Below are 26,211 nucleotides of genomic sequence, written 5' to 3'. Positions count from 1 at the left end.
TCAGCCGCTCACTTCAGCCACCAGTGCTTCTTCGTGACGCTGCTCGACAGCTGACGTCGATAGTCTCGTTTCAGTCTGTTTTCCCGCAGTGTCTGTCCCAAGTCCCCTCTCTTCTCGCTCGATGCCCCGCTCGTCCGCAGTATTTCCCCTCCTCGAGCTGGGGACACTCGCTACTCCCTTACTCTTGCTATGCGTTGGAGGGCGCTGCAGCGTTTTGATTCGTCTTACGTGGTTCTGGGACAACACCATGGCCATCCTTACTCGCTGCAGCCACGGTTTCTCCTTGAACGTCGACGCGATCGTCAAAGCGTCGAGTGCGCGCTCCCACGTCGTCTTCCCGTTCATCTGGTCGTAGAGGTCGACGGTGACGCGCGGTATGTTGTCCGCCTCATCCACCGAGTAGAAAAATGGTCGGTTGACGGAGTTGATGCTGACTGGAGGTAGGGGGATGCTACTGTCCATCTTAGCGGCCTTCTTGCGCTGCCGCCGTAACTTCTCCATGCGTTCAGTGGACGAGTTCGGCTTCTTTTCGACGATGATAGACTTGGTGGGTAATGATTCTGACGCCTGCGGCTTTGGACGCCGCGAACGCCTACTCCCCGTCCCTGTCGTGCGGATGTATGCTATCTTGCTGCGCTCGGCGCCTATGTCAATACTACTCGGCGCGGCGCTTATGGTGCGCACGTCGGGAAGTCCGTTACCTTGCTGGGAAGAGCTGCGCGGACGATTCTTCTGGCTGATCTGAGGCAGCGCCACGGTTCTATCTTGATTCAAACTTTTACTCCTCGGACGGATTCTGTCGGTGCGGCCCGATTGAGCGAACTTATCCTCCTCAGTTGGCAAGATGTCCTCTTCCAGCTCATCCTCGTCCTCTTCCTTCCTGCGAAGACGATTTCGGCACTCGGTGACGATGGATGGGGTCTTCACGCCAGCCAGCCGCGGAAGTCTCAGATCGGGCGAGGACATTCCAGTAAGTCCGGTCACACCCGTCATCGCTGTGGTGAGTTTCCTTTGTTCTCTCTGCTTTTTCCGCTTGGTCCGACTGATCTCTGACCCACGTTTAGGATTGGTATTTATAGCACTCTTCGAGAAACCATCAACATGGACACCTTCACCGCATAGAGCACCAGGCTGGCGGGTCGTTCTCTTGTATCGCATACTTGACTTCTCTGGTCCGTGAACCAGTAGTACTTTGTCCTTTGCTCGATCGCACCACTTACGTATCTGCGAATAGACAGTCAAGGGCAGAATGAGGGCGCTGTATTGTACATTGGACCACTGCTTCGTCAGGAGATAGAGTGCTACCTCACGCTTCTGTTTTCTCAGGGCAACGTTGAGAGCTGTAAGACCGTTGCCATCCTTGCAGGTCACGCAGCATATGTTGTTGTACACGAAAATCCTGAGGATGCTAAGCTGACCATGTTCTGCAGCTTCGTGGACCGGAGTCTTCAAGGCCTCGATGTGCGAACTTGGGCACCATTCTTTCGTCGGATGGTCCCCAACGGCCTCGTCGGACCTTATCCCGAGTTTGAGCACGGCGGAAGCCAGGTCCATGTGCCCGTGGTGTGCCGCAATGAAGAGCGCCACTCGCGTCTGAAACTTGGAAATCGACTCGTCCTGCGACAGGTTGTGAAATACGTGTGAAGTATGACCGATAGACGCTGCTCTCAGGAAATCGTTCCACCCATCGTAAGTCTCGAGTCTCACGGTACAACCGAATGTAATGTCATACAGTTGAAGTGTGTTGCCGTCAAACATTTCCCTCCCTTCAGAATCCACAATGCGGTAGACGGTAACCGGCAAGCCAACACGGCGCGAGATAATTGACCGCAGTGCGGCGACATAGTCCGTCTCAAAGCGAACCTCCTCCAAGATTTCCACCTTCTCGTCGTTGTACGCGCAGTAGACGAATAGCTTCGGTGTGATCTCCTCGCGGAGAAAGCAACGAAGGGTCGACCCGGCTACGATGCCGATGTCGCCGAGCTTCCAGGTGTCCTGGAGATCTGCACCCTGGTACTGTAGCACCACGAACTTTTGCTCGCCATTGTTACCGCCGCGGGTATCGATTTGACAGGTGTCGCAGACGCGGTCCCGGAGCGACGCGATGGTCTCATTGGCGTCGGTGTCGAAGGTGTACCGCAGCTTATTGTAAACAACAAAGATCCGGAGCATGATGAGGGCGGGCTTTTGGTGTTGTTCGAAGAGAACTCCCGAAGGACGCGATATTTCAAAGCATCGCCTTTAACCACACAGTCATCTCTTTAGTCATCAGTGACACTGGGTGCTGCGGAAGAGAGAGAGAAAAAAAAATAGTAACCGATGTTAGCAGTATCAATCAATGGTGATGCGACATCATCATGAGAAGATGCGCGTTAGATCAATGAAATTCAAACGCATTTTTGTAAAATCATCTCCTTGTCATGGAGAAGTGTGAGAGAGTGCAGGATGCATGAATTGACGGTAAATGAAAAAAAAAAAACACACACACGCAAACAAACAAACAAACAAACAAAAACAAACATTACAAACACGCATACATACACATTACACACATCGCGGTTTTACTGTGACGTATACTATAGCCTCCACTAACTGCTAACACGTGACCTTTTTGCAAACATGTAATCAATTTATGTTGTATAGTACTTATATGTGAGAGCACTGTGTTCAGTAAATAAGGCTATGTTTGAATGATATTTAATTTGTAGAGGGAGACAAATTGAAGAAACTCACACCTGAAGGTTCTGTTTGTTTGACTTATTTTTGTTGTTGTTGTTAAATGAAGGGTTCTGGACTCAAATGGTGTTCATTGCTCTCATCATCAAAGAAGACGTTCTCTTCTCACAGCGTCCCTCGTGACCCAGATGTGTTAATGGGTATCTGATAACGCTGATATTTTTTTACATCAGCAGCGAAGTCAGTAGCACTAACGAGCTCATAGTCAAGATTCTGCCCCAAGTGAATTAGTAGATAATTATCATCAGTGCTATTATCGTTGTTATTACTTTCATTACTGTGACACAAGAAAAGTCGGGAACAGTAGGCCTATTAACATCTACCGTCTCTTCGTGTTGTGTTTGTCTTTGTATACACCACATCTTATGCTGATGAAACCCACAACTACACGAGTCATTGAGTGTACAGGGCAGCAACAGAAATATTTATCCCGTTCCTCACGATCAGGGAACACGGCTCATAGCTCTGCAGAGAACCACCTGTCGTTTTTCAGAATAGGATATGAACGAGTAATTATTTCTATTTGCATTACGCTCGAGTGAACGGCAGATTGGCGTTCTGCGAGTTTGCTCGTGGTTTCAAAACATCCTGATGCGATTTCATGCCAAGATGCCCGTTGGCATGGCAACTGGCGACGCTGCGCCACATTTATAGCATGTCAGTATTTTTTTTTTTTTTTAATGACGAGAGTCATGGCGGTATATGATTAATCACCGTTCAATTATGATATGTCTACGGAGGGAGAAAAGAAAAAAATGATAAATGAGAACTTTTACATGTTGCTGGTAGAATGCTGCGTAGACAAATGTCTTTAATTTTTTTAATAGTTTTTTTTTTTTTTGGGGGGGGGGTGTATGACTTATTTCTTTGTTGCGCGAGATTTTGAATCGAGGACAAGATATTGTGCAATTTTGTAGCATACAGGGTATATGGCGGGTATCATATTTTGTCCTAGCATCAATTTTATTTGAACACATATTTCTCGCAAGAGATGGCCTAAAATTTCGAGAAGATTCTATTTGGAGTATCAGAGAATATGGGAGAAAATGAAAGTTTCTGGCATTTTCAATTATTTCATGTCACTTTGTAAGGTCATTAATATTGTCTGTGGTTTCTTAATTCTTAAAATGTTGTATCTTTTCACTCGTAATGTGTATTGTTTTCATCTTAAAGTCGGTCCAGACCGTGGGATATTGAATGCACTTCGTGAAAGATTGGAGCAAATGTTCACTTTAAGCTTGGGGATATCCCAGAGTGGAAAGAGATTCGATCATTTTAGGTCGGAAATCTTGATTATTTGCGCTACGCATCCCTCCTCTTCACGCAGGGCTCGTCATTTAAGTTCTCGCCCCCGCTTTCAGAAATCCACACACAGACATAAAACAAAACCAGTCACTTAATTAAACATCTAACCTGTAAACATGCAGGTTGTACAGTGTACATGTCAAGCGCTCGAAACCCAATCTCTTGCCTTTACACAAATCTACAGTGAAGTAAAGGATTCTTCTTTGAGCTGTCTTGGCTGATAACGATGGTATCAAAGGGGTGGCGTTATTTACCCGTTTAATCATTTAGTGATTAGCACCCAATACGATATACGTTTCCTCCAATAACACATAAGCTGATAAAAAAGTGGACCTAACTTCCCAGCGATGGAGTATTTTTTTCAAACAAACACTGATAGTCATGTGTCGTGCCTATCAAATGTAAATCAGCTATGTTCTGTTCACAGAAAATGCTAGACAGCACGAATTGAATGGTTATTTCAGAGCAAAACGTGGTGGAAAGGACTGAACAAGCCTGTCCAGTTGATTTGTTCTGACAACTTTTATGACAGATTGGATTAGTACAAACTCTGTTTGCTGCGTTTCTTGTTAAATTTAACAGCACGCTGATAAAATAAACAAAATAGGTTTTCAATATTTCCCTAATATTCTCTGGAAAGAAAAGGGAAAAAGAGCTGACGATTCGCTCCTTCACCTTTGATGCAAAATGACTTCCTGGAAATTGAATGTAATTGTAATCCTAAGGAATTTGTTTTGATATCATAAAACATGATATGAATGATTCATATGAAATATATAAGCATCGCGCTACATGGTATTTGCAAATAGATAATCAAAATATACTGGAGGTTTGACATTTAATTTGAAACTGTATACCTTTTCTACAAGGTATTTTTGTCAAATTTGATATGTAATGTTTAATGTACCCAATTTGTTATGCTGCACTTTTTTATTATGTTATTCTGTAATTCGATTGATTCTTTATTATTTGTTGTAAATGACATTTATTTTTTACCAATAAATACTGAATGAACAAAATATATACTCTTTCCCCCTATTTCAGACATGTACAGGTGGAAAGGACCACACTCCCACACACACACACACACACACACACACACATGCTCACACACGTATGCATACAATTTAAATGTATATCAAACGCGTGACAAGATTGACGGTTATGCGATGAAGATGATCAATGGCAGGTTGAATGTGATAGTAATCTAAGAACCTTACTTCAAATCTTCACTGTACTGAGAAACACTTAATGGGTGGAGTGGTTTTTACGGACGAACTTGATCCGGGGCCAGAACAGTTTCAGACTTTTGTCAGTGTTTCCAATTATGAGCCAAATATTAATGCACAATCGGGTTCGAAACATAGTCATTAGTGATATTTCTCGATAGCGATTAGTTCCATTTATGTCAGATATGTTTTTTCCGAACATCCGTAAAATAAATTCGAATTAAAAACTCACACTGTTTACAGTAAGAAGATGAGACATGCAGACATGCAGACGATAAGACTGATCGAGTCACAAAGGTTAACACTTATAAACGAGATTTCAAGAGAGATGCCGGTATATATTCCACCGTAAAATCAAACAAATTGTGCGATTTTATAATTTTGAGTCATACTCACCGTTGTATATTTAGGAAAAGGATTTTTCCTTCGTCCTTGTTGAGATCGCTATTATACTGTAGTGCGGTTATACACGTGCTTTCTAAAGCTGTCCGTTCCGTTCCTGTTATCAAGTTCACAGAAAATCCATTGCCAACATTTCGTCGTCAAGGAATATATTTCACTTCAAATGTTAAGTACAATCAAAATGTATTAGTTCTGTTGATTTCAGGTCAGGTGTGAGCGAACTTATCCGGGGAAACTTCAAACATGGAGTAATAATGTTCCGAGGTGTCAGCTAAGTGTGTGCTCTATCCCCGCCCGGTAATCTAAAGTGGATCAAAGTATTAGAAGTGTAAACAACGTGGCGTTGTCAAGCGGCGGCCCCGTAGCTATCCACGGAGCAAGAATAGGGGTGCGTCTTGCGATCGATACGGAGAGAGCACCTGTTCGTGCCGCCAAGATGATTGTGTGTGCGTGTGCATGCGTGTGTGTCAGTGATCTGCACTAGTTTAGAATAAAGACTACTGACTTGGATGGTCTCAAAAGCACCGTTATTTTATGGATCGCCATTAGGCCGAAGTTTTCATATCAAACAAGGCTCCTATCTACATGCTTTCGCAAATATCCTTCGCAAAGAAGTAAAGATAAAAAGGGATGCATTTTTGCAGCCAAAACAGGAGGGGATGGCCGTTATGATTATTTAACATTATTCTCGATGAGATAATTTGAATCATTTACTTCTTCCATAACAATTCTTTAAATACTGTTTTCTAGGTATAAAAATCGACTCATTGCCAAATGAATATTTACATTGGAATGCAGTCTTAAATCATTCATTTTTATGCGCTTTTCCTTGAATGGATATTGTCCCTAATTGCACTTTATGAATGAGGTTAAATCCTAGTTATCATCAACCATAGGCCTATAATGAATGACGATCTGACTACCGACGCAGGAAAGAACATTCTATTTCTTCATGAATATTGTCACGGAATAATAATCATCCTCAAAGAGATTCCCTTGTTGAAATACTTGAGAAATTATGATAGTATATAGTCAAATGTATAAATCACTGATGCTAATATGGGTAAAGAATACTAAATTAGAATAATATATTACTAAGTCAGCTTCAAGTACCAAGAAATGTTGATACCAAATAATGGTACGTATCAGTGATAATAAAAACAGCAGCGATGATGCTCAAGATCACGGCTTAAGATATCAGCAATGAGTACCTTCGTTATTATCATTCCATGTAGAATGCTATAGCCGTGGGAATAGTCTGACGTTATTTGAAATAAGCATGAAACAATATTAGGAACATCGCAAAAACATTTCTACAGTGCAACAGCATGCAAAAAAAAAAAAAAAAAAAAATCAAAGAGACACGACACGTCGTCACAAATTAAAATTATTGAAAGGCAGTGAATATTTATAAATAAACTTCAGATTTGATAGATTAATTATCCTATGTCAAACGTAAAATTTGGCGCGATGGACTGGGTTTCCGTGTTATTGGTTTTTGCTTATGATAACAATGGGCGTTCCATACTTAAAATCAGTCGCAGTTAAAAAGTGTCAAGAATTTCGCTTCGCGTTTTACAAAATGGGTGTCACATCCTTGCATCACAAGACATGCTACAACTTGAAGCGTCGTAAAAGTCACGAATTTAACCTCTTTTGAACATCGATCGTTTACTTTTATAAGAGCATGACTCTAGAAACACTGTTGATTTGTTATCATTATGGAAAAGAAAATGTCATTTGATGGTTCAGGTAGAAATAGGGTCTGCGGTACAGAGGTTAGCCAAATCAATGTGAGCTGTGGTAGGGGTGGATGAATCCTCCACAAGTCTATTGAAAAGTTACACGAAAAGAGGCAATGGGTTGTCTTTAACAATACAGATCATTAGATTTGTATCTAAAGCGGCAACAATGGCCAGCTGCACGCATAGGCGAAAGGCATTGTCTGAAAATCGATCATCCGAACGATCGCTTTTAGTGCCCCCCCACAGACGATGCGATGTATAATGAAAAAAATCGAAGGCGCGTATCCTATTGTTACGTCACGCTTTCTTTCGCTGGATGACTCCACAGAATTAAAAGATTCTCCACTAAGAGTGACTCACAACAAAAATTCTTTTCCCTGAACAGCCCCAAACATGAAGTTATTCCCTGTGGGGTCAATTCCACTCTATAGGAGGTCACGTACATCCTGTGTGTAGGTCGATAAAAAAGAAAGATTGTACACTACTTGTTTAAACAAAGTAGTTTGCTTCGATAACTTCTTTGGTTAATCAAAATTTGGGATTATTCTTTTACTGTTTATTTTTTTAATGCTAGTTGTTTTTTTTTTTTTTTAGTGTTTGTTTGCGCCAATATATTTCCTTATAGATATGTGCATTGCAGATGCAGAATCAACACCAAATCCTAATAAGCAGTTCTATTTCATTCTGTTTTGATTTGGCATGAAACGGTTACAACTAAACACATTGTGTTTCAAATGCCACGTACGCAGGTCTATGTCTAATACTTTAAGTATGTGTAGTTTACATAAAGTCACAAAGCAGTCTAAGAAGAAGTTTAAAGAACAAGGAAAATGTTTGGGATTTGTTTTTTGTTTTTTACATTTCCAATAGGTGAACTCTGAGGCACGCTTATTTTGGAAAAGATTTACAGTTTTCGCTAAACCCTCATGTTTTAGGGCCTTTATCGTGTAATGAACTTTATCAAATAATGAATATTAGAAGATTATATTTTGCCGTGGAATTTGCAGGTTTCAAACATGATCACAATGATGACATGAGATATACATTTCTTTGATTTCATCATCATTCTTTTTCATTTCAAACTGTATATCAGATACAGAATGTGCAATGGAATCGGGAAATTTCCCATTGCACTGACGTCAATGTCTACTTGCTGGCAGAGTGTGTACAGAGCCCTCTACGTCACAAGTTTGCGGAGCTTTGTTGGGTTCTTGATACAGTAGCTAACTAGAAATGTCGCTAAGGCGACTGGTATGCCTCCGCCATAATGCATGATTCTCCTAATAGGTCTATAGTACATGTGGACAATGTGTGATTATATTTTCACAAAATTGGCAAAATATTAAAATGACAAGTTTGTCACAAATGTGTTGAATGTTCACCTTCCTTGACCTAGGTTTAATTGGATGAATAGGAGAGCATGTATTTGGGGATTTAAGGACTTTAACATGACTTTGTCCATTCATAAGTTTATGCATTGAGTAATTTTCAAGGTATGGAGAAAAAGTGCAATTTCTGTATTGAAAAGTACATTATTACCATTTTCATCTGGCCTTTGACTCTAAAATTCATAGGATAATCACTGTCAGGCAGAACATGCATAAATATGTAGAAAGTTTCAAGATAACTTGAGCCACTTCTGAGATATGGAGAAAAAGTTAGTTCAGCACTTTCCCTTGATCTTTAACCTTTTGACCTTTGAGGCAAAAAAAAAAAGTTTCCAGAGAATCTCTATTAGGTTATACATGCATACACCAAGTGTAAAAAAAAAAAATAATAATCTTGCTGGCATTGCATAAATATGAGGGAAATAGTAAAATGTTGAAGTGTTGCCCTTGACCTTTGACCCCTGACCTTTGACCCCATGAACCCTAAATTCTCTAGATAATCACTGCCAGTCAGTTCATGTATATATACTATGTTCCATGAAGATACCTTGAACAATTTCCAAGTTAGGGAGCAAAAAGTGAAGTTTTGATATTGTTACTTGACCTTTTGACCTTTGACCTTTGACCTCATGACCCCAAACTTTCACCAGAGAATCTTAATTGGGTAATACATGTATACATTAAGTTTTAAGAAAATATCTTCTGGCATTGCATAGATATGGTGGAAATAGTGAAATTTTATGTATTTGACCTTGACCTTTTGACCTGTGACCTTGAGCATGTGCACCCAAAAGTTGATAGGCACAACTTCACCCCCTAATACACATACATGCCAAGTTTCATTAGGATACCTCAAAAGGTTTTTTAGTTACGCTGTCCACAAAATTCATTACGGACGGAAGGACGGACGGACAGACGGACAACCCGAAAACATAATGCCTCCGGCACCACTTCGTGGGGGAGGCATAAAAACCGATGTTGTTGTTTTCTTATATACACCAGAGATAAATAACGACATACTGAGACGATGTTGTTGATAAAGTAGAGGGGTATGAGGGGGATGGTGATGAGGATGATCATGATGATGATGATGATGATGATGATGATGAGGAGGAGGAGGAGGAGGAGGAGGAGGAGGAGGAGGAGGAGGAGGATAATTATAATGATGATAATGATGATGACGAAGTAAATTGCATAAAATATCATGTGTAGCTTTAACTTCCAGGAAGGCAACACTACACTAACAAAAGACAAATTGACAGAGGAAGATAGAGGGAGAGGAAGTTTAGACAAACGAATGAGAAGAGGAAGAAAGGAGATAAGCGATGCTACACTGCGAAGTGGCAGTTAGACAACGATCTATGATAGGCCACTTCACAAAGACAGTTAATCAAAAATGCGCAAATCAGAACTGTGTTATGAACTTCGGTTTCCAATAATGGGGTGAATTTTTGTCTTCAGCGATGATAAGATAATTGTTCTGTTCGAAAACTATCATTTTTCACGTGAGCAGTTGGTTTCGTTGTCATTCGTATGTCTTTATTTTCAACAGTCCAAGCTTTCGTGCCATCGTGTGACATAAAGTATACGTACAACAACTTGTACGAAAGTATGTTGTTACGACACAGATCAGGGGAAATCGCACCAAAAAAAAAAAAAAAAAACGACAAACAATTACACTAAAAGTCTTAGCACATTTATGCTGGCTTCTTGCTCTTTTCGTTATGTGTTTTGAGCTAAGGAAATACAAGAATTCAACGATTAAAAGCTACCGATGGCAAGGACCAGTTGGATAGGGATTGCAATGAACTTCACTGATAATCCTAATATACATTGGCATGAATTTGTTGCAATTATGACTATCATGCGAGATACTCGTGATACGAAAGCAATTATTAGATACTTGATTTGAAGATAAAAAAGGAAGAAAGAAGAAAACAACAACTATACAGGAAATGAAATTAAGTCTTTGAATGTTTTTGGCATATTCTATAGATTCCAGCACAAAAATAAAACAAACGTATTTTCGGTATATTGCCACAATCTAAAAAAGATAGTACAATATATAAACGATGATAAAGCCCTGCATTACTGACACAAAATACCCTTTCGAATGGTTTGTCGCTTTAATTGCACGTCACGAGTTCGACACCCATGAATCATACAGCCCATGAGTCATATAGCCCACGAGCTATACAGTCCACGAGTCATACAACCCATGAGTGTGACACAAAGCAAACAAGGCCCACGAGATCGACACTAAGTTCCGTGTTGTAATGTCGAACTCGTGGGCTGTTTTACCTACTAGTACTTATGGGCTGTATGACTCGAGTGGGCTGAATGTCTCATGGACCTTTTTTTTTTTTCCATTGTCGAACTAGTGGGCTGTACAATGACTCGTGGGTGTCGGCCTCGTAGGATGACCCCGTCGATTTTTCCTCAGCATTCTACGTTAACAAACAGCCATCAATTCAGCTGCAGGCACTCAGACACTACTCAAAAAATGATGGGAAAAAAAAGAACAGAAGAACATTTGAAAGAAAATTAACCTCAAAAGAACTTCTGCAGACTCGTTGGAAAAGTCATATGATAGAGCAACACAGTGAGTTGTGTGATGCGGGCTTGTACCGTCAGACAAAACGTGGAATATGTGGCAGACATACAACTTATATATAGCAGATAATAAAACCGGAGAGTCACGTCGAAGTGTTTGTTCCCCGAGACAAAACGCATGGGATATACGTAAAGGTCATGGCAGATCAACCCTTATATATTGCATCATTCGAATTATCCTCGCCTTGTCTCACGTCTGTTCCATTCAACATTGACAATCAAAACACTGCTTATCAGCGAAGATCCTACACGTAGGATCTTGGTATCAGCATCAGCGATTAAGAATGAACCAGTGAATTGTGGTGGGGTGAATATACGTTTATCCATTGTGCCTCCTTCTCTTTCTAAAAGCATTTCTTTAAAAGAAATAGAGATGACAATATCTGATGAAACATGAACATCAACCAAGCCTACTGCAAGAGGAAAAGATTCTCAAGTTTGGTCACCACCCAATCTCTCATACAGTACATGCAACAATGATGCTTTTCTGGTCATCTCTTCATTTCTACTAAACATATCTCTACAGCTATAACTACTTTCATCTAGACATATCCCTGTTGCGAGTTATAAGATAGATTACAAAATCTACTTACCAACAAATATGCGCCGAAAGTACAAAATCGGAAGAAACTATCAGCAACCATCCCAAAACGGTGACAATGTTTATGGTGTCAAATAAGATCGCGATCACTTTATTTGTGATCGAAATGTGTAACGATATATATATATCAAAATGCTTTAGAACTTTTTTTCCCTCTACCTACGATTAGAAACTAAATGTACGTAGTATGAAATATTTTATATTATATTATATATATATATATATATATATATATATATATATATATACATATATATATATATATGTTCATCTTGGAATTTTCCACGTGTTGGACTTCGAATGTTATGATTATAAGAAGAATGAGTCTCAAATACGCCATCTGTAGATCCAACAAGAAGGTTTTTAAAAACCTTCTTGTTGGATCTACAGATGGCGTATTTGAGACTCATTCTTCTTATATATATATATATATATATATATATATATATATATATATATATATACTGAGCTGCCATCCTAGCATTAATACACACAACACCTCACCTCAGCACGCCTAACTCCAACCACCATCACATACCACCAGAATGTTTCGGTTCCCCACAACCGGCTGCCAATTGACTGCCGGCATGTAACCAGGCCAAATGTGAACTGTGCATCTCAGAGCCAAGCTTGAAGTAAAATCAAATTAATTGTGAGGATTCAAAAGCAACGTCTACCGCCTCTATTTTACTCTCGGTATATATATATATATATATATATATATATATATATATATATTTTGTGTGTGTGTGTGTGTGTGGGTGTGTGTGTGTGTGTGTGTGTGACGGAGGAATGACTCGCAGACGTTGCAGTAATGTACACTATGGCCATTTATTCTCCCAAGCTTTTTCAAGGGCTTGATGAGACATAAACAAAAAAGCAGAAAAGCAACCAATTTGCATGCATTTGAACAGAATAAGGCAAAATAGAAATAAAACGGAATATAGACATAATATAGACAGCAACATGACATTCACACACGCACATACACATACAGCTTACATTATTTTGTACACAAACTTAAAACTACGCAAAAGAAAACACACACACACACACACACCATGGCAAGGGGCAACTACTACTGACAGTCGAACACCTAACATGGATGAACAAATTTCAACGTCACGGTGTAACGAGCGAAAGGAATGTCACTTGGTCTATACACAACAAAATATGTTTTCGCCAAAATGCTTGTTGACTTGAGATCGCACTTACCTGTGTATCCAACAGCTTTATTACTCAAATTTAGTGCCAGTACAACACAGGGTACACCACAACACTTATATCTAATTGATTATCATAATGATTTTAATATTTACACAATCTACAATTACACATCACTCATATTAAATTTGGTTGCTACACGAGAGCATTTGTTAAGCCTTTTAGGCGTGACAATTACATTGTGACAAAAGTTACTTAAAAAAAACAGAAGTCATTCCAAACAAAATTAACATAATATTCAAAGAGTTTCAATCTATGAAGAGTTCTCCTATAAGCAAAAAGTGTACACCATCATCCTTTAATGACCGTGCAGTGAACGTTAGGTGCAAAAAAAATAGTTCCACAAAAAGCCACGCTGTCGTGACTTTTCAGTCTTTTCGTTTATCCCAGACCCTGATTTTTTTTTTCCTAAATGTGTTTTCAAGTACAGAGAGGCTATGAAAAGAGACTATAATGGTGTCCCCGGGCGGTATGCTATTCTTTCTTTTTTTCTCTCTCTCATCAAAAACTTCTTCAATATGCTTACTGAGTTGTGTAGTATGTGACCCCACGCCCTTCAACAAAAAGGGCAAAATGTCTGGAGTGGTGGAATCGGGTGCACGTCATGAGACCGACACCCTCGAGTCATACAGCCTACGAGTTATACAGCTCACGAGTCATACAGCCTATGAGTTCGACACTAAGCAAACAAGGCCCACGTGACCGGCACATTAAACCCCGTGTTGTATCTGTCGAACTCGTTGGCTGTTTTTACCTAGTGTCGGTCTCATGGGCTTAATTTGCCTAGTGTCGAACTCGTGGGCTGTAGGACTCGTGGGCTGTATGACTTATGGGTGTCGGTCTCGTGGGATGACCCCACGGAATCTCTGGTCTCCTCCTTTAATTCATTTGCTTTAATTTGATAATAGCGCGGTTCATTTAGATAAATTCTTCTTTGAAAAGGTATCAAGGGTTTAAAGGGATGGAACAGTATTGGTTGAAATTAGGATTGAGCTTTTCAACTTTTTGCGTGATACCAAGAAACCAGGTATGAAATTTTACAGAGCATACTTATTTTAAGAGAAATTCAAAGTTCATTTGATGAAAATCGGTTTTTGGAATGGTTGAATATCCAAAACAAAGTAAAACAAAATGATTGTTGCTGATCTTTTCATTGTCTATCCCACAATAATTTCATGTTGTTGTGTTTCTCCTGTTTTGTTCCGTCCTGTTTTGAATTATTTGATGTTATGTATATACTACTCTCCTAGAATTCCTTGAGTTGTTCGCAATATACAATCATGCTTTTTCATGGACATCTAGGTTTTTTTTTCTCTAGAAATATATTTTTCATTACTCAAATAGGTATGCATGTAATTATCTTCATTTGTTAACCACCATTATTTTTTTTTTCAGAGTCAAATGTATACCTAGGATCATTCGTAATTACGTTGTGTTATGCCATATTGGGAAAAATGAAAATGAAATGAAATGAAATGAAATTTGAATTGAATTGAATTGAATTGAATTAAGATAGATTCATGCAATTAGCATATTTTTCAAATGCCTTTGATGATTTCATATCTCATCATTATACTGATATGCTGTAATATAACTATATCTTTTTTGTATCCTTTCACACTTACTTGGCACCGCACTTGCTATCCAAGATAATTCTTATATCGGTTTAACCCTCACTGTGCCAGGTACTTTGGACGAGTGCACGTCACGAGACCGACACCCACGAGTCATACAGCCCACGAGTCATACAGCTCACAAGTCATACAGCTTATGAGTTATACAGCTCACGAGTCATACAGCCCATTAGTTCGACACTGAGCTAACAAGGCCCACGAGACCGCAACATTAAGCCCCGCGTTGTATCTGTCTAACTCGTGGGCTGTTTTTACCTAGTGTAGAACCTCATGGACTTTATTTGCCTGGTGTCGACCTCATGGGCTGTATGACTCGTGAGTTGTATGACCCATGGACCTGTTTTCAATGTCGAACTCGTGGGCTGCATGACTCGTGGGTGTCGGTCTAGTGGGATGACCCCCTTTGGACAGTGTGTGAAACGCTAAGGGGCTTTCTGTGCCAATCAGCAGTCATAGCATGCAAAGGGTTAAAGGAGTACTGGTGTCAGTTATCACGGTGACGGAAGAGACGTGCGAACTACAAAGGACCTTTTAAAATAGAGAGAGAAAAAACAGGATGAGAGGTAGAGATATACAAATAACGAGTGGGAGAAACATTGTGTCAATGGAGCCGATTATCTGGTTAATTTACTGTCTTTTTTGTTAAACTTAAAATCGCACACCAGAGCCTTTTGTTGCAATATCACTGGCAATTTCTGTGTGTGTGTGTGTGTGTGTGTGTGTGTGTGTGTGTGTGTGTGTGTGTGTGTTTTTGTGTTTTCCCTTGGCTTAGTGGGCTATTCACCGTTATAATTTTCAATACTCGCAACATATCAATACAGTAATCGTTTCATTATGTTTGGATAGTTAACTTTGATTCATGTTCTGAATTATGCCATGTTCAATACTTATTTTCTTTGTATAAGTTATAACTGTTTATGAAATTAAATTTAACAAATGTACCTAGAGGGAAAAGGGTAAGCTACATTATAACTTTGCAAACAGAGACCTGTTATATTAATCGCCAGGATTTGAGCCTGTATCCTATCAGTACCTTTCATGAGGTGCAGGTCTCGTAGAAAAGAAAACCGCTGTTACTTGAACGAAATCCTCACTAGCTATCACGCCCTACTGTTCACTTTGAATTCTGCCGTTATGTTAATGCCTTGATTTTTTTTTTTCATTCTCTTTGTCATGTCGAGTGATTGTCTGATGTATATCTCTACAATAGTTCCTAATCATTGCACTGCGGCATGGAATGTCGATTTCAGAGATTGATGCATAAAGGTACAAACAGCTTATTGTGTCATGTGGAAAACATATTTTTCCGACATTGTAAAGCATGGATGAAAATAATAGCGTTGAGAAGGGCAGGCAATTGAGGGTTAGCAGGCTGTTATCATATTCATAGGTTGCCTAGGATTTGATGGTGTACTTTAGAGCTGTGTTGTACCACAACACCAGTTTGTAAGTCGTCACAAAGGATGAACTCGTTAACTTTTACTATACGCATGAATGAAACAGGAAACATGTTTTTAGACCCAGCTCGGGATTTCAGTACATTTCAGCACTTTAGCAATGATTGACAGATGAGGTAATCTGAGGAATATTGATTTGGAAGGATTTTTTTTTGTGGGCGTTCCTAAGTAATCTGAAGAAAAATAGAAGAAAAATCGTTAAGAATAATATATGGAATATGACTAGATATTCGTTTCACCGCAAAAGTGATGTTGAGGGTATCATAAATCAACACAAATCAACATGCATTCGGATTTCAGTGGTCCCAAAGCCCTTTTTACACTTGTGTTTCTTAACCCCGTACTTTCTCTGACCCAGGACTATCGTTAGTCCCGTACCAATTTTTTCAGCTTTTTACACTCGCCAATTAGTCCCGTACTATCTGTTGTCGGTGGACTAAGGAGAAAATTGACCTTTTTTACACTCGTACTTCTTAGTCCGGTACTTTCCAAACCACATGAATATTCATGATTGCGCTGTGCACTGTACACGTACATGCACTGGCAGCGCTTGATTTCTTCATTTCTGATTGGTCAGTGGGGGTTGGACTTCGTCTCCGTCGCTTAGCCCCGGATTATTTTTTCGTTCTGTTTACACTCACTTGCTTGGCACAGCAATTGCGGTGCTAACCCTGCTATTTTCCAGGGCCAGATAGTACGGGATTATCGGTGGGGCTAGCCCACTTTGGCAAAAACGAGTGTAAACAGAAAGTGGGCTAAGGATAGTCCCGTACCAACGGTGGGGCTAAGCCCCCCCCCCCCCCCCCCCCCCCCTTAGCCCCACCGTTGGTACGGGACTAAGCAAAAATTTACAAGTGTAAAAAGCCCTCAAGATTCCTACATTATATGAGCAATGGTTCACTAATTCTGACAATCTGAGTTCTAAAGCGGTTTTCTTGGGTCTTTTTGTTGCGGCGGGTCACATATCCTAAAATGTACAACACATCATTGGTTTGTAATTCATTTTGAAGGGTAGCACTGTTGCGGCAGTTGCAATTGGACGAGTTGGAGTGAAGTGATTTAAGTTGGTAAGTGGAAACAACTTGGTTTTGATAACTTTTCTGTTGGCAATGCGCGTTTTTGTTTTACGGCAATTCTATTGTACATCATGTGTCTTTTCTTTTTATTTCTCTTTCTCTCTCTCTCTCTCTCTTTCTCTCTCACTCTCTCTTCATACAAAAGTCAAAGGTAGAGGATATTATCACGATATATGATCATTTTTCGAGGCCCAGTAGCGTCTCATTATAAACTACAATTGGCAGAAATGTAACGTTTTGCAACTATCGCAGTATCATTTTCGGAATACCTCTTTACTTGACGAAAGTGATGTATTTTTTCCTATTGATAACATTTTGTAAACGGATATCTCCTTTAAAGAGCATTGTTGTTAGGCTATGCATGAATATCAACACAAGGTCGGTTTAAGACTGATATCCCATTAAACAGAATAACGATCTAAAAAAACAAAACTGTCATCAACCCAACTATGTTTCTTTAACGTGTCACCTGTCGTAGATATAGAGAATAATATGTTTCCCACTTTGAGCTCCTAATATTATTGTAGTCTGTCTGCCTTTTGATAGATCTAAAGAGCCCTACAAAACGCATCGATCTACTGTATTTGAATATTCTAGAAACCGGAAATATGTGTTATCGGCTTTCAAGCATGTTATAAGAATTTGAAACGTACATGACATCCACGTATACTGTCAGAGGAAGAAAAGTGAATTTCAAATTTGCAGTTTTAACATCTTTATGGGAGTTTACAGTAACGATTAAAAATACAAACAAAAAGTTCCAAACGTCTCCATATTTTGTCCCCTGTTAGAAACAAAAGAATATCTCTGTTTCTAGAAAATTAATTATGCATTATTTTCCTTTTGCTCTTAATATTACAACGCATTATGTTGGCACTGAATTATAATTATTGAGCATTGAGTTCATACATTCAAAGGAAATGGCATAATCTATCCTAAAGCATGCAACATTATTGGTCAATTAATGTTTATAACTGAAGCACATCTTTGATATTCAATTAGACTATGAATTCATATCATGCACCATTAATGTATTGTATATGACATCTTTGTAATAAAAAAAATTAGGGATTACATTGTGAGGCCTTGGTATTGCTACAAGAATTACAGAAATTCCCTGAAAAAGAGAAGAGAATGGCTACGACTTATCGGTAAAACTGACGTGAGCAAGAACATAATATAGTATATATTATATTGCAAGTATTTTTGACTAAAGTGAAATGTAAAACAAAAGGCGTCAGAGCAACACAGTAATAGCAACAGCAAAGCATAAAAAAAAAGAGAATTCAGTATCTGCATGAGAAGATCGAGCTCCCATCCGACAGGTCACAGAGGTATTACAGCAACAGCTAAAAAAAAAAAATCATTAACTTAAAGCAACTTTACTGTCATGAAACAGCTGCAATAGAAAAGTGTGTAATTTAGCTTGACTGCTGGATTACAGAATTACTCCACAGCGAAAGCATCAATCTATACTTCTGATGAAAATGCAAATGATAATAATGATGATGATAATAATAATAATAATGATTATAATTTTGATTACACATGAATTCAGAAATATTCGTTTATACCCTGATGACAAAAACAAACTGACAAATAAAAATACGAGCAGACGGACAGAGAAGCTGTCTGTTTGTTTATCATTTAATTGTTTGTTTGTTTGTTTGTTTGCGTCGAAAGCTTGAAAGATTGCTTTTTCAGTGCCGCTGTGCTGTTCTCTGAGTCAGAGAGCCCTGCTATTGTTATGATTGCGCCAGCAAAGCACCTTGTCCATGAATGTAAGCACATCACAGGATTCGAACCATAGGACCCTCACTTGTGGAAGTCCTGATACTTATCCTCTGCACCACTATACTTTGTTCTCAAACACTTCCGTTGTGTTTCCGCACAGATCTCTGACTTAGTTCCGGAATTCGCAGGAAAATGGCGAAGCGAACGAAGCCGTCTTACATCCGAGGTGTGCACGAGTACGATGGAATCAACTACTTAAACTTTGTGTTGGATTCCAGCATCAAAGCCTTGCGGACATTTAACGTCCGCCCCGACGATACTTGGGTAGTGACTTATCCCAAATCAGGTATATTTCTCAGTTGTCGAATTTGCACAGCTTTGAAAACACACACACAAACACACACACACACACACACACACACACACACACACACAGAACGTTAATGAATTACGATTATTATGGTAAAATTTCAGCCGTATAGTTTCAGTTTGTTTTATTTTTTTTTTGGTTTTATTTGTACAAATAAAGCATGATGACAAAATCAAAAATTTTCACATCAATATGATTATAAACCATCATATTTAATAGAAATAGGTAATTATGTGTTAGTATACGTAGGCCCTATGTAATATATTTCATGTATACAGGTATAGAGGAGACCGTTATCAACAGGCAGTTCGTCAGTGGACTTGGATAACGGCCTCTGGGCATTATGGTTTGTATACAGTCCCTCCTTATTTTAACTGAAGGAACAAAATACACACACGCACACACACACACACACATATGAATAACTTGAACTTCTTTAGTATTTTCAATACCACTAAATGATATGACAAAATTTTCGTCTGAGGAGGACAACGCAAGGGGAATGTAACACAACAGAAAAGAAATTAAAGGCATAATTTAAACATTTGCAGATGGAACAAAAACCCAGCATTACTGCTTCAAAATAGTGCTTAACTGCGAGTTAGGGATAGAAACTACCAATGTTAAAATTGGAACCAGTATAATTTATGTTAAGTATTATTAAATATACAAAATGTGAACAATAGTTATGATAAAAATGTTTCCAGACTAAACAGTCTATAGTTACGGTTTAATGAGGAAAAATAGTGATATCTCCTTATATTTTAGGCTTTATTTTATTACGTTAAATCTTATATGGTATGATGTTTTGTGATACAACTGACCTACACGTATGCATCAAAAGTGATATCTGAAACATTTTTAAAATCAATGCTCCAAAAGGGACGGTATACAGGACCTTTAATGGACAAAGAATTTTGTCTAACTTCCATGCAGGAACCCACTGGATGTTGGAAATTGTCGGTCTCATCAACTCGGATGGCTACCCGGAGAAAGTCGACCGCATTTCCAGCTCCACCGTCGTCGAGATGATCGACCTGGACCAGAAGCTTCCAGACACCATGGAGGAAGAAGAGCAGAGCCCTCCAGACATGGCGCCAAACATGGAGAAGATCGAGAGAGCGCCCTCACCGAGAGTTATCCAGACCCATCTGAGGCTCAAGTACATGCCCGAGGCTTTGTTGAAGACTGGCAAGGTTGTTGTATAGTAGACTGAACCGTGTGACACACACAAATACATTATGATTTTGATACATAATGATACGTACACATACAAATACCATGGTAGAATAATCTATGTGTGTAGCATACACACATTGCACACAAATACAATTACTCGAAGACAAAAACGGTAGAAACAATAAGCATAAGGAAAGAGATATCTCCTTTGATCAATTTATCATGATGTAAGAGTTAATATTATTTTCAGTCGATTGATATAAATCATACATCGTATATACAATTTTGTATATGTTATTGTACATAATGCACTACTGCATGTTTTCATACAGTTCAGAATAATGAATACAAAATAGATTTGCTGCTCTTTTTCATAATCTCTCGTTTCTTATCTTGCGTTGTATTATCATTCAATAGATATCGAAGTTCAAATGTTTCGATATCTTATACCTTCCCCTTGTGAGTAGGCATGCACTGCATTAATTATTTCACATTTCACTTAAAGGGTGTGTACAGTTCTGGTCGAGGTGAGGATTTAGCTTTTAACATTTTGCGAGATATTCAGAAACCACTCTATGAGATGTCATAGAGCATGCAATTCTAAGGGGTATCAAAAGTTTTTTTATGAAAATCGGTTCTGAAGCGGCCGAGATATCCAAAAACAAGGTGAAACAAAGAGATCCTAATAAAGTTGGGGCATGTAGTATTTTATTATTATCATCACTTTTTTTGATATCTCAGCCATTTGAAAACCAATTTTCACCAAATAAACGTTGAATCCTTCTTAAAATTATATGCTCTTTCATATTTCATAAGAGGTTTCTCATTATCTCACTTAGGATTGTAAAACCATGAATCCCCACCTCATCCAGTACTGTACAGCCCCTTTAACTTTGCGATATAGAGATCTTCATTCGTCAATAAAACACATTCACATTTTATTCCTAATCCTTGCTATAGGTAATCTACGTCGCCCGCAACCCGAAGGATACTGCTGTCTCCTGGTACAACTTTCTGAAGGACTATCCCTTTGAAGTTCCTTTGACATGGGAAAGAACCATTGAATTGGTTATCAACGGAAGTGAGTATCGACTCAATACTAAAATTTAATAGTCTTACAGAGTATTCTTATTTAGATAGTCTTGCAGTATCATGGTATACCACCAGAATTCAATTCACATTTAACTGTGTTTAACAATATAAATGAGATTATAATTCCAAAATAGTTCTAAGTGATATGAAGTGCGTGTATACTTAGTATTCCTCGCATTCTTCTCTAGTTAATTTCATGTTTGCGAGTATGAAGATAAATTATGGGAAGGGGAACATGGTATCAAATCTACATGTTCACTTTATTTATCATGAATTTCACGAATTTTTATCTGCTCAGAATGTTTCTTACGCTAAAACCAAGGCGAAAGATGGATGGGGATGACATTATCGTTTAAACTTCTTATTTTCGTATATTTGCGTCAATGTTTCGTGATAGAATGCTAATCACTGATGAGATTTCTTCTGTTCTGTCTGATTACATTAATGAAACTAACAAAAATATAGTCGGCTTTTGCGCCGTGAAGATAACACAATGGTAATTTGATAAACAGAGCAAGACTATTTTCTCTCTCTCTCCATCTGTGTTTTTATGTCTCTTTCCAGACATTGAATTCGGACCATGGCCTGACCATGTCAAGGAATTCTGGGAAATCCGACAGGAAGAAAACCTGCTCTTCTTGTTTTACGAAGACATCCTACAGGTATGAACTGAGTTAAAGACAGTGCGCGTCGCAATAAATCTATAACCACAAGGCGTAGAACAGTATTCGGAAATTATATGCATGCCTGGTTATCTAGTCTATGGACTTCGCGTTCATAGGTTCATGGCAAGTGAATGGTCGATCATACTATCCCTGGCCTTATCACTCAGTGAGAGAGATCCCCCCCCCCAAAAAAAAAAAAAAAAAAAATCTGAACGTGCACTGCCTCTTGCAAGTCGTAGCAAATTCAATCTGATATTAACTATAAAGTACGATTATGGAGATCTATCGGAGATTACGATAATAATTACTTACCGGTACCCTATCATGGTTACCATCATCGTATTTCGCTATATAGAATTGTTCAAGGTTCGGTCGCAAATACCATTAAGAACTGCTACGAACGCCGTACGAACGATTTGTAGACAATTTCGTAAGACCAGCGTTCGTTGACCGTTCGTAGACCGTTCGTAAGTTCGTAGCCTGGTCGATGGCCTTGTCCAAGATTTTTTTTAAATTCGTACGAAACCCTCTCGTCGTACAAACATCGTAACATCTACGCAAGATTTTGCAGGGTCGAGAGACAATTCTTGAAGCCTTAGATTCTTACGATGATTGTAAGAACGCCTTAAAGGGACTGGGGATGAGTGTTCGGTTGTGCAAAACATGCGGAAGAGAAGGTGTTTTGGGTATAAAATGAAGGGTAGATATGTAACTTAACATGTGTCAAAATATCTTGGAAATCGGAATCTTCTAACATGTTTTAAAAAGTGAAAAACAAAACATAGTCTTCTGGAAAAAGATCCTTCGATTCGATGACGAGTCGTATGTGAATTACCTTTTTGACATAGCGCCCCCTGTAGTGTAATGCTTGTTGACTGCGAACATCAAGCGAACTTATAGCGATAGCAAGCCAACATGCCGAGTGAGCTCACAGAACTCTGCGGAACTACTTTGTAGCTGGATACTACCGTACTAGCAGTACTAACTAATACGCGCGCAGCTTAGCTAGCTTGCGCTTTAGCTCTCTCCAGCCTGCTGACGCCGCCGGGCGGCGCGAGGTCTAGCGCTGGCCTCCTGGCCGCGTGTTTTTTTTTAGACGGCACAGATTGGGGAAACTAAAAATCTATCGGGGACCCTATCCCTAAACCTAACCCTAATCCTAATCCTAACCCTAACCATCAAACCCTAACCCTAACCCTAACCCTAACCCCAACCCTAACCCTAACCCTAACCATAACCATAACCAAAAACCCTAACCCAACGTTTTTCCCATAGGTTTAACACGCGCCATGCCCCAATCTGTGCCGTCTTTAAAAAAAAACGCCACCCGCGTGGCGTTCACATGGTATTTTGGTAGTACCCTACTAGTACAATGTATTTCGATCGCGGAATCTTGGGCTTGCTTTTCGCCGAGGAGAAGGCAGTACATCGACACTGTGCCAAAATCGGACAAAAGAGGGAGGCAAATAACAACTCATTTGAACGGAGAGCCTCTAAGCCGACCCCCTGTGATTTTGACAAGCGTTACATGTAACGCTCTTCACAAAATCATAGATATCTTCATAATGCCATATTTTTCACCGATTCTTTTTCATTGCTTAGTTCTTTCATAGGCATTGGCCCTTGTTTTTGCCTGTTTCACTTCATGAAATAGTACTTTTGCATTTTGGGTTCCAACACTCCTCCCCAGTCCCTTTAAGTTGTTCAAAGAGGACTACAGAGATTCGTACGGCGTTCTTACGAACAACTCTTCGAGTTTGTAAGGCGTTCGTAAGGGACTCGTAAGGCGTAGGTACACAATTTGACATTTGTTCTTGCGAATCAAACAGCGTTCGTACGAAATTCGTAAGAAGGCCGTAAGAATCTGTGCCCCATCTACGATTGACGAACTCCAGAATTCGTAAGAACAGTGACATTCGTACGAACGCATCGTTCGTACGAACCTTTGTGACCGTAGCTTGAAGCACTCCTTAAGTTTCAAACGCATTCACTTATCTGAATTTCTTCTGATAATTTATGTTCTCGCTGGTGCAAGTTTTGAGTTCAATGCGTTGATCAGGTATTGATCGGGGAATGTAGAGTGGAAGTGGTCGAAACCGAAGAGGGAGAGAGGGGCATGAGAGGTGAAGTTAAAGGGGGAGAAAAGAAGAGAAAGGAAAGGGGAGAAGAAGAAGGAGAAGACTCTTGCGGTATTCACTAATTTAACACATTATTGTGTTAGGACCCTGAGAAATACATCCGGATTGTGGCCGATCATATGGGACGCCCTCTGTCGGATGAAGCCTTGCAGCGGGTTGTTGAAAACAGCTCTATGCCCGGAATGCGGAAGACCTACCAGAAAAGAGCTGAAGAAAACGCGGAACCCAATTCTGAGCTTATTCGGCTGCCATTCCTCAACAAAGGTAAAGCAAATATCGCCATTAATGTCTTACGTTGACGCTGGAAATAAGGGAGATTATAGCAAAGAGCCACTCTCGATCGTCGTCAAAATGTTTCTTCCACAATAGTTTGTAGTTTATAGATCCGCTAAAAGAGTGGGCGTAATTCGATAAGATAGCTTGATCAGAACCATAATACAAAAATCATAACAAAGCACAAGCATGTCAAATTAGCCAGCTCGTAGTTCCAATTTGCGCATGAGCAGAGATAGGTCAAGTGCACTGACAGATCTTTTAAATTCACTGAGATAAGTATCTGTAATGTAGTGATTATTCATGTAATCCCTATACACAATCATAGATGGTGCTTGTCAGCACATCCACCTCACAGCAAGTCTGGTATTTGGCAATGTTGATGGAAGAAAAAGTTTGTTAATGCGTTAACGCGAAACAATGAAATGGATGCTTCCCCGTGTGTTAATAGGCGAACCATTCTGGTCACCATGGTCCATGCAAGTTGATTTAAAAAAAAAAAAAAGATGAATTCCATAAATTGTTATGTTGGGTAAGCATAAACAAGTATCATGTCTTTTTTGAAAAGTCTAACCAACTCAGAAAAAAGAACATCATTTGTACCAAAGTGCACATCTGCTAATCACGATCTGGCTAATTTGTTAACCTGACAAGCTTCAGTGACCAAAAAAGCAGTACAGCTTTATTTATAATCATACCGCTGCTAATCATCCAAGGAGTCACGATAACAACGGCCCTCAGACAAAACCTCAAAATAATAACGGCGTTACTATAGTATTATAATATGACTGCTTAATGAAAACACCTGCTGGTATAACGTTTCTCGTACTAGAAGACATGCATTATTTTGAATATTGTTTTATGTACAGCCCTTCATTGTTGGTCATAATCATTAATGACCTGAATATTAAACGCTTGAGACTCACTATTTGACCAGTGCTTTCTCTTTTTCTAATATTTTTACATACACAGGAAAGACAGGTCGCTGGAAGAACTATTTCACGGTCGCGCAAAACGAAAAGTTCGACGAGTGGTTCCAGAAGGAGATGCAGGGAGTGGATATCGGGGTCCAATTTGAATAAGATCGGTGACTAAAAATCAACTGGGAACTTGCTGCCTTGCTTATGCCAAGTTTACATTATGTATCTGCAGACGCGCGGCCACGGCGATCACGTTTCGGGGAACCGTGGACAAAACGGGATCTATACGTGAGACAACGCGGGGGGGGGGGGGGTGGTTGGAAGAGATGAGCAAACTTGATGGGCCGTGATTGTCTGGATGCGCGGTTACATTGTTAAACTGTCGAAAACATCCAAAACACAAGGAGCAAGGCCAGGTTGTGAGGAAAGA

The 26,211-nt window shown here is 39.5% G+C and overlaps 2 protein-coding genes across 2 annotated transcripts; one reads left to right on the top strand and one right to left on the bottom strand.

Moving 5' to 3' along the window:
- LOC139726597 (uncharacterized) lies at positions 1-2,172 on the bottom strand. Its single transcript, XM_071637588.1, has one exon. It carries the CDS (start codon positions 2,170-2,172, stop codon positions 1-3), a length of 2,172 nt encoding a protein of 723 aa, XP_071493689.1.
- Positions 2,173-19,336: 17,164 nt separating this feature from the next.
- LOC139726596 (sulfotransferase 1A1-like) lies at positions 19,337-25,943 on the top strand. The gene is made up of 6 exons (XM_071637587.1): positions 19,337-19,490; positions 20,451-20,710; positions 21,654-21,774; positions 22,350-22,447; positions 24,672-24,852; positions 25,834-25,943. Exons 1-6 carry the CDS (start codon positions 19,337-19,339, stop codon positions 25,941-25,943), a joined length of 924 nt encoding a protein of 307 aa, XP_071493688.1.
- Positions 25,944-26,211: the final 268 nt, after the last annotated feature.

The sequence above is a fragment of the Diadema antillarum genome, unplaced genomic scaffold (genome assembly GCF_040938485.1).
Source record: "Diadema antillarum isolate AM-2024a unplaced genomic scaffold, OU_Dant_1.0 seq00000091_RagTag, whole genome shotgun sequence".
Classification (NCBI taxonomy): Eukaryota; Metazoa; Echinodermata; class Echinoidea; order Diadematoida; family Diadematidae; genus Diadema; species Diadema antillarum.
Note: the sequence above shows the minus strand (reverse complement) of the source record. Positions and strands in the feature narration are given on the sequence as shown.